Source organism: Lolium rigidum, chromosome 6 (assembly GCF_022539505.1).
Source record: "Lolium rigidum isolate FL_2022 chromosome 6, APGP_CSIRO_Lrig_0.1, whole genome shotgun sequence".
Lineage (NCBI taxonomy): Eukaryota > Viridiplantae > Streptophyta > Magnoliopsida > Poales > Poaceae > Lolium > Lolium rigidum.
In genome coordinates this window covers 69,021,927-69,035,862 of record NC_061513.1, presented here as the reverse complement: position 1 = coordinate 69,035,862, position 13,936 = coordinate 69,021,927, and the positions used below count along the sequence as shown (strand labels likewise).

The 13,936-nt window shown below is 52.2% G+C and overlaps 1 protein-coding gene across 1 annotated transcript; it reads left to right on the top strand.

Moving 5' to 3' along the window:
- Positions 1 to 4,691: 4,691 nt before the first annotated feature.
- Positions 4,692 to 7,780, top strand: LOC124662761. The gene is made up of 2 exons (XM_047200561.1): positions 4,692 to 5,859; positions 7,469 to 7,780. The coding sequence occupies exons 1-2, from the start codon at positions 4,692 to 4,694 to the stop codon at positions 7,474 to 7,476; spliced, it is 1,176 nt and encodes a 391-aa protein (XP_047056517.1). The 3' UTR covers positions 7,477 to 7,780.
- The last annotated feature ends 6,156 nt before the right edge of the window (positions 7,781 to 13,936 follow it).

Here is a 13,936-nt window from a genome sequence, read left to right as displayed (position 1 = left end):
CCAGCAAATCTAGAGCTCATTCTAGTAGGAGGGATAAAAGTTTCTGCTGCAACAAGGATGTCATGCTGCATGTTTTTGTTTTGGCTTTCACTTTCTTTCTAAGAATTATCAACTTGTGTTTCTAGGTCTTCTTAATTATAATAAAAATCTGGCTGAGATCCATTAGTGGGGATCACCACTGCAGTGTGCTCATGTTAAAGTGAGGGAGCACCTAGAGCAAAAACACCTTAACCTGGGTTGATGTACTTATCACCAGAGACCTATTCACTACCAGAGCTAATGCTGTCATAATCAACTCTTTCTTCACACAATCATCACCTTCTTTAGCATTTTTCACAATTGGTTCACCAAGTCACAGTGAGATTTAAAAGCAACAAGTCACTGAAGATCTGTCCCAAGTATACGACTAAAATTTTCCTAAATATGGAATCATTTGTCACTGCTAGATGAGGCCAGGTTATTTATAAACATTCCAGCACCATGTCAATTATTTATAAACATTCTTTTCATTTTTTATTTATAAGGGCATCTCCAACGGGGGGACGGCTGAGCGAACCGTTTGCGTCCGCCGGGCCGAAAATTGCGTCGGGACCCTACTCCAGCGGGGCGACGCAAAGTGACCGGGCCGTCCACGGCGACGCAAATCTGGCCCAAATATGCATCTGGTTTGCGTCTCTGCGGACGCTGCACGGTGGCGGAAAGTGTCCGCGTTGGTTGCATCCGGGCCCGGTCGGCAGTGACTAGGTAACCAAAATATTTCTTCATTACTATTGATTGACCAAAATGACCATCTTTAGAGAGATGGTTAGTCGAGTTAACCTAAATCTACAACGGCCGTACCTACTCGCCGTCGCGCGGCCTACCACGGCCGGGGTTACTCGCAGTCGCGCTGCCTACTACTGGTCGCCGGAGGGGCCGGTGCCGTCGTCGAAGCACGAGCGCTTCACACACTCCGCACGCCGCGCACGCCGGACATGGGACACCTCGTCCTGCCTCTTGCGGCGTTCGAGGGCCTCGAACAGAGAGGAGTCCCACTAGACTCTCATGGCCATATAGTTGGCCGCCTACGCCGCTGTCGCCGCTGCCTAGGCTGCCCCCTCGTCCGCCTGGGCCGCCTCCGCGTCCGCCGCCTACAATGCCGCCAGCTGGGCGTGGAAGCGGGCCCTGTCCCTAGCCGCCTCCGCCACCTCTTCGTCCCTAGCGGCGATGGCGCCCGCCAGCTCCCGGTTCTCCTGCTCGACCCGCGCGGGAGAAGGGCCCCTCCGCTAGAGCGAATCCAGGTCGGAGCACATGTACCCCCGAGCCATGGCGACCACATAGCTGTGGGCTTCCTCCTCCGCTGCCCGAGCCTGACGGCGCAGGGCGTCTCCAGCTAGGGTCTCGAAGGACGCGACCGGAACCAACTGGTCGCCAGCGCAGTCGAAGCGGGTGGGTACGACGTCGTCGTCGGCGGCGATGTCGTGGATGACAACGTCCGTGGGTGGGGATGCCGGAGGGGCCGCCATCGCCGCCCGCGCCTCCGCGAGCGCCGCCCTAGCGTCGGCGAGCTCGGCCCTGGCGTCGGTGATTTCCGCCCTGGCCGCAGCGAGGCGCTCACGCTCTTGCGCGAGCTCTGCCGCCTTCGCCTCCGCCTCCGCAACCTCCGCCGCCTCCAGGCCCAGCTGCTCGGCCTGAAAAGCGTCAGCGACTAGCTGCTCGTCCTCCGGGTGGGCTTGGCGGCACATCTGAACAACCTGATCCCAGCTAAGGTTGTGCTCGGCCATGGATGGATGGTAGGGTTTAGTTTGAGGTGTGCCCATCACCCCCGCCGGTGTCCACCATATATAGCCACGGCGGGGCGGGAAACAGCATTGCCGCGCAGGTCGTTTTCTGCGCGCGAAACACCGACGAAACTTGCCAATGTATTGGGCAAGTGCGGGAACGACAGTCGTCGCGCGGGAACCGGTAATCGCCGGCGGCAGGCCTCGACGGCACGTTAAACCACCATTAACGATCTTGACGCTGTCCCGCTAAAAAAATACGTCCGCACCGCTGGAGATACCCACAAACGATCGCCCTGGCCGTTTAGCGTCCGCGGGCCGACGCAAACGGATACAACCGGACATTTCCGCCAGTTGGAGATGCCCTAAGAGCATCCCCACTCGTTGGCGCTCCCCACGCCCAAATCCGGACGAAACTACCGCCGGATTGGACGAAATTAAGGCGTGGGGAGTACCGTATTTCCAGTCGTCCACCCGGAGTTCGGCGGATAGAGTTTAAATTCAAACAAATCGCCGTCCCGCGCTACAAGTACGGCCGGTTGATCGGCAAAAGGAGCAAAAGGATCAGCCACAGATCGGCGATCGGAGGGAAATTACACGGAGACAGGCTCGTCGGCAGTCCCGGCCGGCACGGCGGTGTCCGACGGACCGGTTTCCTCACACGCCGTGGCCGAAGCGGCTGCGGCGGGCGACGATGAAGCAGCGGCAGTGGACGTCGAAGCAGCCGCAGTCGACGAGGTAGATGGTGAGGTAGACGAGGTAGGAGCCGGCGGAGACGACGTAGTGGCTCGGAGGATGTCGTTGCGGTGGCCCCGGTACCAATTCCTCGTCTCCTCGTCCATCGGTTCCATGTCGCCGCCGCCCATGAGGAACGCCAAGTCTGTGTTCCTCTTCTTCGCCGCCACCGTCGTCTTCGGCAGGGCGATCCGGGCGCCTTGGTTGGCGAGCATCTCCCGCCACCTGCCGTCGAACTTGTCGTTCCTCCCGTCGGCGTGCGATCTCAAGTCGGCCCAACACTTGTCGATCGACGCCCGCATCCCGTCGGCGGGATTGTCCGTCCGTTTGAGCTCTTTCTCGCTTCTTCCGGCCGAGCTCGGGCGCCCTTCCGCCGCGCAAGCCGCCGGAGCGTCGGGGGTTGTACTTGCTCGGTCTTGCTTTTCGAGAGGGACGTGCGAACTTCCTTCCACTTCTCGCACTTCTCGAGGCGGGCGTAGACGTTGAGGAACTTGAACTGCAGGCCGGTGTCGTCCGTGTACATGTCCAAAGCTCGGCGCAGCCGGGGAAAAAGAGCACGGCGATACGGGTCAGCTAACGACAATGTACCTCGGTGGTGTAGGGCCGGCGGAGCATACCCTTTGCTCCAAGTCGTGGCCGCTGATCGGCCGTTTGTCGATCTCCTCCCGTACGCCGTGCCATTTGCCGCACGCCGTCTGCATGATCCCCCAATGGGTGGCCATTGCCTTGTCTCCCCGGTACACGTTCATGTTCGTCTTGTTGAAGTAGGGATCGACGAGCTTGCGTTCCTCGTACGCCTGCCTCACTCGAAACCAGTATGTGTCGAACGACTGATTGGCCCCGATTATGCCGTTCGTGGACACGGTCATCCAAGCTTCGGCGAGGCACTCCTCTTCCTTCGGCGTCCATTTGATACGCGGTTCGGCAGGCGGCGAGTCCTTCTTCCTCTTCTTCTTCCCCTTCGACGAGTTGGCGGCGGCTTCGGTTGGCTCTTCTTCTTCCTCGCCTTCTTCTTCGACGGCTTGGCTTCCGTCGGCAACATCCTCCCGATGCTCGTTGCGCGCCGCCACAGCTGCCGTCGCCCTCGTCTCCTCTTGCGTGAAGAACCCCGGGCACGCAGCGGCGGCGGTCATGAAGAACCCCGGGCTCGCAGCCGGCGGCGGCGGAGCCGGAGGTGATCATCTCGTGGATCTCCTCTTCGTTCGGCGCCGCCATCGCACCGAACGGGAGCGGCCCTCGTCGTAGGGCCGGCGAGGTGCCCTCGAACAGGTCGCCGCCGCCGACGTCAAGCTCGGGCGGCGACGGTGTGGACTTGGACGGTTGGACGTAGGCGCCCTCTTGGAACACGGCAGTCGGCGACGGCGAGTACAGACGAGGCGAGAAGGAAGACGGGGAACTTGTTGTACCTTGCGTCGGCCATTGGCCGGGAACATGCCGCCGCTATAGGCCATGCCGATCAGCCTCGCTTGTTCGTCCTCGGGCCGCCTCCGCCGACCTCTTGGCGGCGGCTCTTTTCACCCTCTCCGCCCGGCGCTTGTTTCCACCTCGCGCCGTTTCTCGTCCGCCGCCCACGCGGCGTTCGACATGCCCGGCGGCTTCGTCTTCTTCGCCCGCATCTTCCTCGCCGGCGCGCTCGGCGGCATTGTGGTGGACGAGAAGACGAGGAGGAGAGTGGTGGTGGACGAGAAGACGCCGCCAGAACTCGGAGCTGGAAGACGAGGAGATTGGGGGATTTCGGCGGGAGAGAATGGGGATATGCAAGCAAATTGGAGGGAATGGGGATATGCAAGCAAATTGGAGGGAAAATCGACAGGATTTGGTTTTCCGGTCGCCGACTACGCGGGTCCACACGCCGTTTCGCGCCAAAATCTTTCGTCCGGAGTCCCCGAGCGCGCCCGGGGGCCGGGGTGGCGTGGGCTCGCCGGATGGATTAAGGGCCAAATCCGGACGAAAACGAGGAACCGGGGGCGCGACTGGGCCGAATTTCGCCGTCCGGATGGAAAAAACGTCGCTCGGGGGCCTCGGGGGGACGAGTGGAGATGCTCTAAATATTTTCAACTACTTCAGCACTGAAAGATGAAGAATGTCAATAAACATGTACCACTACGAAATTTCACAGTAAAAAATGTAGAGAGGAGCATTTCCAGTCCCCACTCCCATTGTTCCACTCTCGGATCCAAAACAGGTTAGGGCGACATGCTCCGCTGCAGCCGCCGCCGAGGCACCTCGCCATCGCCGGTGCGGGCGCCTCCGCTGGAAGTCGACGACCTCCTCGGTGAGATCCTCCTCCGCCTCCCCGCGCAGCCGCCCCACCTCCTGCACGCCTCCCTCGTCTCCAAGCGCTGGCGCCGCCTCGCCACGGACCGTCGATTCGTCCGCGACTTCCGCATCCGCCACGGAAAGCCTCCCCTCCTCGGCCTCCTCCGCAGCTACTCCAGTCTGCACAATAGAGTCTATTTGACACCCACTCCGGGCTCGCCCTACCGCATCTCCCCCGAGCGCTTCTACTTGACATCTGACGGCCGCGAGGGCTGGAGGTTGGTCGACTGCCGCCACGGGCGCCTACTCTTCGAGGACCGGGAGCATCATCAGGCCATTGTCTGGGACCCCATCACCGAAGACCACTGCTTCCTGGCCGTTCCGCCGCAGTTCCACAACCCAAAGATTGCCGCCCTCCACTGGGCGGTGCTCTGTGCTGCCGGTGAGCAGGGACACGTGCACGGCTTCTGCCACTGGAGCCCTTTCAGAGTTGTCTTGGTGGCCATCTACAGGCCCCAAAACGAAATTCAAGCTGTCGCCATGGCAAGGGTCTACTCCTCCGAGACTGGAACATGGGGCCATCTCTTATCAACACCTGTGCCACATGTGTATCTTATGAGCAGTCTTCCCAGTACACTTGTTGGCAATACTCTTCACTGGTCGTTTATTCGGAGGAACACGTGTGTTATACAGTTTGATTTGGATACTCAGGGGCTAGCTATGGTCAAGATTGAGAAGCCTCCTGGTTTTCATTACAATGTTCAGATGATCCATTCAGAAGATGGTGGTGTTGCCTTTGCCACTTTGTCGATCCTCTGTGACGAGCCCTACCTCCAAGTGTGGGAGAAGAAGGCCGATTCGTATGGTGTTCCCAAATGGGTGTTGCTCAAGAGTGTTGAACTGCAGGCGTTTCTTGGATTGGCCTTTCGGATTAGCAAGGAGGAGTCATCTATAGTGCGCTATGCTGAGGATGCTCGTGCCATTTTTTTGCGGGTGCACTCATGTGTCCATATGGTTAAGCTAGAGACGATGCAGTTTAAGATTTTTTTTTTGGAAAAAGATCCGTCTGGCACCTATCATCCGTTCACAAGTTTCTCTGCCCAAGGTAACTGCTTGCTCATCTTGACATTCAGCACTTCATAAAACAGATTATTTTCCATACATGGTTGCTGGAATAACTGCATTGTACTTCTAAAGTGTTCACTATCAACTTATAATTCCGGCGAACTTATAGCCTTATTATTTTTAAGTTATGTTTGAACTGTAGATGTCTATTGGATTACCATGGTACTATGGTAGTGTACTCTTGCTCATCCACACACACACAGTTAAGCACACATCATTTCAGCACGAGCCACCTGCAAGGTGGAACAACTACAAACTAGACTTGAATTTGGAGACCTTTGGTGGAGTAGATATAATTTTATTCGTTCAGTCATCTTGTCGCCCCTCTAAATAAGTACATAGTGGTACTTTTTAGTAGGAGTACTACAAATGAAAAATTCGATTGCCATATTTTGGGGGAGTAAAATATAGTTTTACTCGTTCAGTCAAACTATCTTACCGCTGTAATATAATAAGTACTCCCTCTGTTCCAAATTAACTAACTCAGCTTTGCCTAGATACACATGTATCTAGACAAAGTTGAGTCAATTAATTTGGAGCAGAGGGAGTACTATTCTATCTTTTTTGTTGAGGAGTTGTCTTGCAAGTGTTTCAAAGAGGGAGAGCTTTGAATTAATATAATAAGTACTATTGTACGTGACAAAAGGAGTTGGATAATTACATGCTTTGAAATAATTGTATGTGACAAAAGGAGTTGGATAATTACATGCCTTGAAATGCATTCATTAGTTAAGTCCAGTATGGCTAGTGATATTTTTCCACATGTTATATATATTGTGATCTTTGAATGTGGTTTGCACATTCGTAAGAGCATACATAGGTGTGAGGGAACATGAGAGCTTATATATGTAATTACATGTCTGTTGTTAGTTTTTAATGGCATTTTTGATGTTTGCTGGGGGCGTAATTTTATTTATCCGCTTCTCATTGATGTTCTGATTTTGTTACCCTCTACTTGTGTTCAATACCTTATGGTCATTTCATACTATGTAACATCATATCTCCTTTTATGCCTTTCTTATTTGTAAACTAGCATTTGCATCAAAACTACTATATAATTTCCTTGTTTGACTGATCAATACACACCAGCAGTAATTTAACTGTATGACCTTGAATTTGTGGTTACCGTCATTTGATGAATATATGAATGCCTATAGATACAGAAATAGTTTTTCGCTGTCCTCCTCCTGTAAATGTAGATTATCCGGTGGTAGTACCAGTGTCTGTTTGTACACTGGTGCATGCCTTACTGATCTTATAGCACGCACTGCCTTAAAGTTTGAAATAGGCAACAGAAACACTGAAAATTATGTTGAAGCAGCATCTGGTACTATGCCAAATTGGCAGCTTGATTGGCACATTGAAGTTAAAAAAAAATTCCACCTGAAAATCTGTCATTATTATAGGACGATGTGGTATTGCGGGTTGATAGTGTGTCCATTGTGATCTTGCTCTTTTATCACTCTCTAATCCTATTTTACCTATAGCGCGGAACTGACTTGGCTACAACAAACATTCAGCCAAACGTTCCAGAAGTGTGAAGTTTATGCTACTAAATTTAACTAAATGTGATATGGGTTTGTGCACAGGTCTCTAGACCAGTCTGAAGCAGAAGCATCACATCATTGGACTACGTGCAAGCTGGAATGGTACTCTTGGTGATTATAACTATGGCTACATCTATTGTAGCCAACCGAAGAGTCGGCGTGTAGGAATGATCAAATATCCCAACTGTGGTGTGGTACTGTATCTATCTGATATTTAGAACTGTCAACTGAACTCTGAAATGTTTGGGTTAATTCGGCTGAGTGTTTGAATCTTAAATCGATTAGAATCCACCTCCAATGTGGCTTGGTGTTGACACTGGATATTTGTTGTAGCCTAATCATTTGTTAACATTACAATCTGTCCATGTTGCCCCCTGAACTATCACTGCATCAGGCTGCTGCCATGACTCCTGATATATATTCATCGGCAGCAGCGATGATATGGAGGAGACCAAGTGCTGTACGCCGAAGAAGGGATTGTATGATCGATGGGGGTGACAAGCCCCGTGTAAACAGAAGATAACTTCCCTGCATTACTTGGTGTGATTCAAATGCCAGGCATTTCTTGTCCTTCCAACAGTTCACGGATGGTGATACGTGGTACATACTTATCCCTGCATCATGTGAGTAAACATGTCAACTAGTTCAGCACTGAAAGGTTCATGTGAACATCTCAGTCTTGGACGATGGAACATGTACAACTCAGTCAAATGAGACTTAGCTTATGTCTCAGTCAAATTACTTTAGTGTGTTTTATCGTGAGCCTAAACAAAATACAAACAACAACAAACACGAATCTTCAAGCAGAAACAAAATTCAACGTAAATTCAACGTAGGAGCACGTGACTGAAACATAAGCTATGTCTCAGCTAGCTGAAACTTAGCAATTCCATGTTCCTCACGAGCTGACGACGTGGAGGAGATCAAGGTACTCTACGCGGAAGAAGCCAATGCAGGATCGGCATGACAGATGATTATCGTATGCAAGCCGTCAAAATCGTCGACGACTCCCCTAGCCGGCCTTACTGTGATGTGATTCACTTACCAGGCATTTCTTTCCTTGGTCTTTATTGCCCTGTGAAATTCAGTGTAATATAGTGGCGGAGGCCTTGGCAGTTTCATTCATGAGCACCAAAGGCTTCTCACTGATGACACACATCCATACATAAACAAGTTCAGCTGAAAGTGGCTAGGCTGCGCCGTTGGCTGCTGAGGAAGACTTCATGGAATGGTGTCACAGCGCTGCCAACTCTACCTCCGGGCACATCTCAAGGGTACTTCATCGCTTATTATGCTAACGGCGTGGTGGATTTAAAAGCATCGCAACGCGGTAGTTTTCGATAATGCGTCAACGGCCATGAGTAATCTCCTCAACATGGATCCGAAGTTGGATCTTAGGCCGTCGCCGGAGCGACTGGCTTGCAAGCTTTTGATCCCCGGTGCTACGTTGGCCTAGACATTTAGTGGGTTGAGTTGTATGGTGGGTGTCAGGTCGTCCAGTTTGTAAATCTCTCTTTTCTATCAATGCATAGAACTGCAAAGCTTTTTACGTTTTTGCGAAAAAGTGCCGCAAGCTCTGCAGACTGTATTGCACCCAAAAAAGGGAGAATGTATTGCACCCTTGATTGCACATCCACAGATCAACTATTTCAGCATGTTGCACCATGTAAATTATTTAGAAACGGTGTCAACTATTTCAGCACTGAAAGATGAGGAATGTTAATAAAGGGAGTACTACCAAGTTCACAGTATTAAAATAAAAAAGAGAGGAGCATTTCTTTTCACCTGCTGGCCGCTGCAGAGAGGAAATTGCATATCAACACCAGTTGGGACAATTTTTTAACATAAGCACATCCGCCATTTCCTTTTGCACAAAAAACACCAATATTTAGGGTAATGAGTTTCACATATCACAAACCCCTCCATTAGAGCATCTATAGTCACACCGCACAAACGACGTTTGAAAAAGCGTCAGATCGACCGTTTGGGAGATGTTGCAACTTAGTGCCGTGTTTGGGGGACACCCGTTCCGAGCAGCGTCCGCCCAAACGACGCGTGCAAAAAAATAAATCGACATAGATTAAGCTTTTCATTCAATTTTTATTATCTTTTATAAAAATGAATAAACACAACTAAGTTCAAACTAAACCTAGCCTACTCGCCGTCGGTTAGGGCAAACGGCCCAGCCTCGTCGTCGTTCTTTCGTGGTGGCTGCGGCTCCTGTGCCCGCCTCGCTGCCCTTGCCTCACACATTTGGTGATGCAGCATCACCGTCGAAGTCACGAAGCATCCCTGCGGCGTTGGCCCCTCCACTCGCGGGACGCCTCGACGCTCCGCCGAGGGTCGAGCTCGAAGAGCCTCTGCTACTTGGCCGCCATTTCGAGTAGTACATGCATTCCTACAGGGTTCACTTTTTTGTACCTGAAAGCACCGCATGCATTTCTGAATGTTTCATTCTTTGAGGATATTCCCGCAACTCTACAAAATGCTGGCCAACGTTGAGCTGGGCGTTCCTTTATTTTCATCCCACTTTCCGGTGGGTTTGGCACAGTTCAATGCAGGGTTAATAGGCCATAAATAATGAATTCTAGCAAGGTTTTGGGCCTTTTGGCACTAGGAGTAAAGTCATTGCAGACATAGTTGCATTGTTAAGGAATAGCTCAAATCCCCGAGAAACATATGCGGGTAGCAGCTACCCAATAATTACATGGCAATAGCATAGAGAGGAGTAAGTGCCAAACACAACTTAGTTTTGCAGTGCTAAGCTAGTAGTGTCCGTAAAAGTGTGAAAACTGAAAAATAACTGGCGATTTACGGGTCCAGTTCAGAAAATGGCGCATATCAGTAACCATAAACACGTTCGACGAAAAAATGTTTACAGGTCGCACTCGAAAACCCAACTCGGCGTGTAATAGTAGGGGCTGAAAGGGCGAACTGAACACAAAGCTCTACTCGTGGCGCTGAAATTTCAGATCAGGCCAATACAGCCAAATTTCGGCGAATCTCAACCTAATCCGACCGGGAACATGGCGGCCGATGGTAGGTGGCGCAGTGCGGGGCGAGATCGCGACAGCGTGGGGCAGCGCGGGGCGAGCTCGTGGCGGCGCGGGGCGGTGAGCTTGCGGCGGCGTGGGGCAGCACGGGGCGGGGCGAGCTCGTGGCGGCGTGGGGCGGTGAGCTCGGGTCAGGGCGGGAGAGGACGAGCGCGCCGGCAGGCCTGCAAGCTCAGGGTGTGCGCGTTGGTGGGCCAAGGGCGACGACAAGGCTGGTGGCGGGCGGCAGCGAGCTCGGGCGTGAGGCTCGGACCTGGGAAGAAGACGAACAAGGGGAAAAAGGAAAAAGGGGAAAAAAGGAAAAAAAAAGCTGACATGTTGGTCTTTTATGGCATACTCCAACCCGTAAACACGAGTTCGGTGAACTGAACTCGGTGTTTTTAATTCGCGTGTGGGTCTGTTAGAGATGCTCTAATCATATACACAAAGACAGGCAAGGCTGGTTCACTTACATAGTTGCACATAGATGCATTGTTAAGGAATCAGGAGTAGCAACAACACAATAATCACATGGCAATCGCATGCAGAGGACTGATTGTGAAACATAACTTAGTTTTGGGGTGCTAATAGCCTAATACTAACATAGATAGATAGACAGCCATGGATAGTTCAATAACATATAGTTGGGTATAACTTAAGCTGCAGTTGGTATAGATAGATAGATACGAACAGTACGAATCTTCCTCAGTTGGATTCAAGAGCAATCATCTCCTGGTTAGCTTCGCCTAGGTTGAATTGCTCAAGAACCTCCTCTGGATTGTATGGAACATAAAAGCCAGCGTAAGTCTCATCGTCGGAGTCAGCGTACTGGATGTACTCCAAGCTCTCTTGGTGCTTCCTCCACTCATCCCAGTCCTCCTTGTGCAGATCCTTCACCTTGGCAAGGCCCGCGACGTAATCGTAGTCCACCTCCACGTAGCCCTTCTCATACCATTGCTTGCGAACCATTGCCTGGAACGGCTCGAAGTCGTCATAGACCCTCTTGAAAAGGGCGGCCTCTTCCTCGTGCTTCTGCCTCGCTTCCTCAGCCGAGCAGCCTGGGTGCAGGTAGGGGTTCTCCTCGGGGTCCATGGGTTCCTCCCTCTTCAGGGCCAGGATGAGCCTGACGTAGTCATCGGGGATATGATGCTTGCCAGCAGGCGCATCAGGTTGAGCGCACAAGTCCACTTTCGCCGTCTGGATCGTGTCGTCCATCACCGTCTCCACCGGGGCATTGCCCTTCGTCTCCACCGGGGCCTGCCCTTGTGCACCTTCAGCTTCTTCTCCATCTGGACCTTGTCCATCGCCGCCGCTGCCTTTCCTATCCCGACCGTTGCCTTCTTCTCGAAGTCCAAAACCGACTTCTTGCCCTTCGCCCTCCTTCAGAGCCGTCGGCGGAACCGGAGACTCCTCGAAACAGGCCATCGTTCTCGACACGCCGCCGAGCGATTTTCTTCTTCGGTGGATTGAGTCGATTGGGGATGCTACCGCCTACCGGCTGCTCGATCTCGATCAATATATCCAAACCGAACCCTAGATCCGTACGGCTTCGAGCCGGGCTCTGACCCTCACTCAGGCCTTTTCGTTTTATCCTAACCCGGTCGGAATCGGGGCAAAATCCACGTGAGTCGATCGGAATCATCACGCCACCGGGGTTTAAACCTTGCCCACTAACGTGATGTATTTGGTTAAAACCTTTCTAGATTCCTACGAATTTTATACAGCGCCCATAGCGGCCTGTAAGAGCATCTCCACTCGCTCTCCCTCCAGCGGCGGCCATTTTTGGCCCATATGAAGGTCTCCGGCGCTAAATAAAAAAGGAGGCCGGTCGGCCCCAGCCGTGACCCCCATACAAAGGATGCACATTTTTTATTTATTTTTATTTCATTACATAAATAAAAGATTAGTCATACTCATATCTAGGTCTATAGTACATGTACTCGTAGTCGCCATCATCATCGCTCGCCGGGCATGGCTCGAACCGACGAGGCGGGGCAGCGGTGGTGGTTGCATCCGCAAAGGCTATGAATGCGCACTCGGCGGGGACATATGGCCGCAACGACTATAGCCTAGGCCGTCGCCGCCACGGAGTGAACGGTAGACCTGCTCCTTCTTCACCCACCAGGACCGGCCAGCCTCCACCGGCGACGGCAGTGGCGGCTTCAGGGAGGCGCAGATGGCGACGCGTTGGCCCGGGAAATCCTTCGGGTCACCGGGGCACCTAAAGTCGTTGGCGACCATGGAGTACTCCGGCGGCGCCTTCCACTCCGGTCCCTCCTCCGGCTCCTCCAGCTACGATTGGGGGGGGGTGATATGGCGTCCGGGTAACGAAGCCGCAACAGTTGCTGCCACCCTTCTTCGGCGGCTGGAAGTGAGGGTATCGCAGGCGGGGTAGTCGCCTGCCAAGATGTGGTTCATCACACCCTCGAGGGTCCGGCTGCCCCACCATAGCCGCCGGCCGGCCTCGTTTTTGTCCACGGGAGATGGCCCATCCCCCTCGTACGTGGTGAGCTCCATATCCTGGCGATTGGCGAAGAAGGCGTGCCAAGTTGTGGCGTTGTGGGGATCCCAGCGGGATCCATACGATGCTCGGGGGTGAGCTCGACGTAGTGGTGGTGGGTGATGGCCGCACGCCGAGATGCACCTTGGGGGTCGGGGAAGACCGGCATGCCTCCGGCGCTCAGACACCAGCCCGGGGGGCATATGAACCCCGGTGGGCAGGGGTTGTTTGAGGTAGGGGTGGAAACGGATCAGATGCGGATCGGATAGTGCCCTTCCCATATCCGTTTCCATATTTTTAAAACGAATACGGATGTTGTCGAATACGAATTCGGAGCGGATGTTACTCGAATACAAATACGGATCGGATGTTTTCTCAATTCGGAGCGGATGCGAATATAAGGAAACAATAGATTAACCTCTTATAATGAGCCAATTATATAATGGTAGAGAGATAAATATACTAATATAATACATAGTAGTTTCAAGTTTAATCACATAAAAGAATTTTTGATCGATTTGTTAGTTTCTCTAGGTTAGATAATTAGCATATTGAGGTTGAATTACTAAAATTGGTTAACATAATCTTATTCGGAGATATATCCATTTCATATTCACATTCGCTTCAAAATTCAATACCATATTTTTATTTGTTTTTTGTCAAACGGATCCGGATAGTTACCATATCCATTTCCACAGACGTCCGGATTCGGATATTACCATTTCCATTTTCAATTTCTCGAATACGGACGTCGGATAATATGGACTATCCACTATCAATTTCCATCCCTAGTTTGAGGTGTTGAACGCCTCCACCTCCGCGAGTGCGTGAGGGCAAGATCACGGGACGCCATGGGTGAGATATGTGGGAGAGATCTGTAAAACTAGGATGAGATGTGGCCCTTCCACCACTTCCCGCCTTTATATAGCAGCGACAATGGCGGGAAGCGGTGGAAAGGCGGGAACCGGCAGGGCGGGA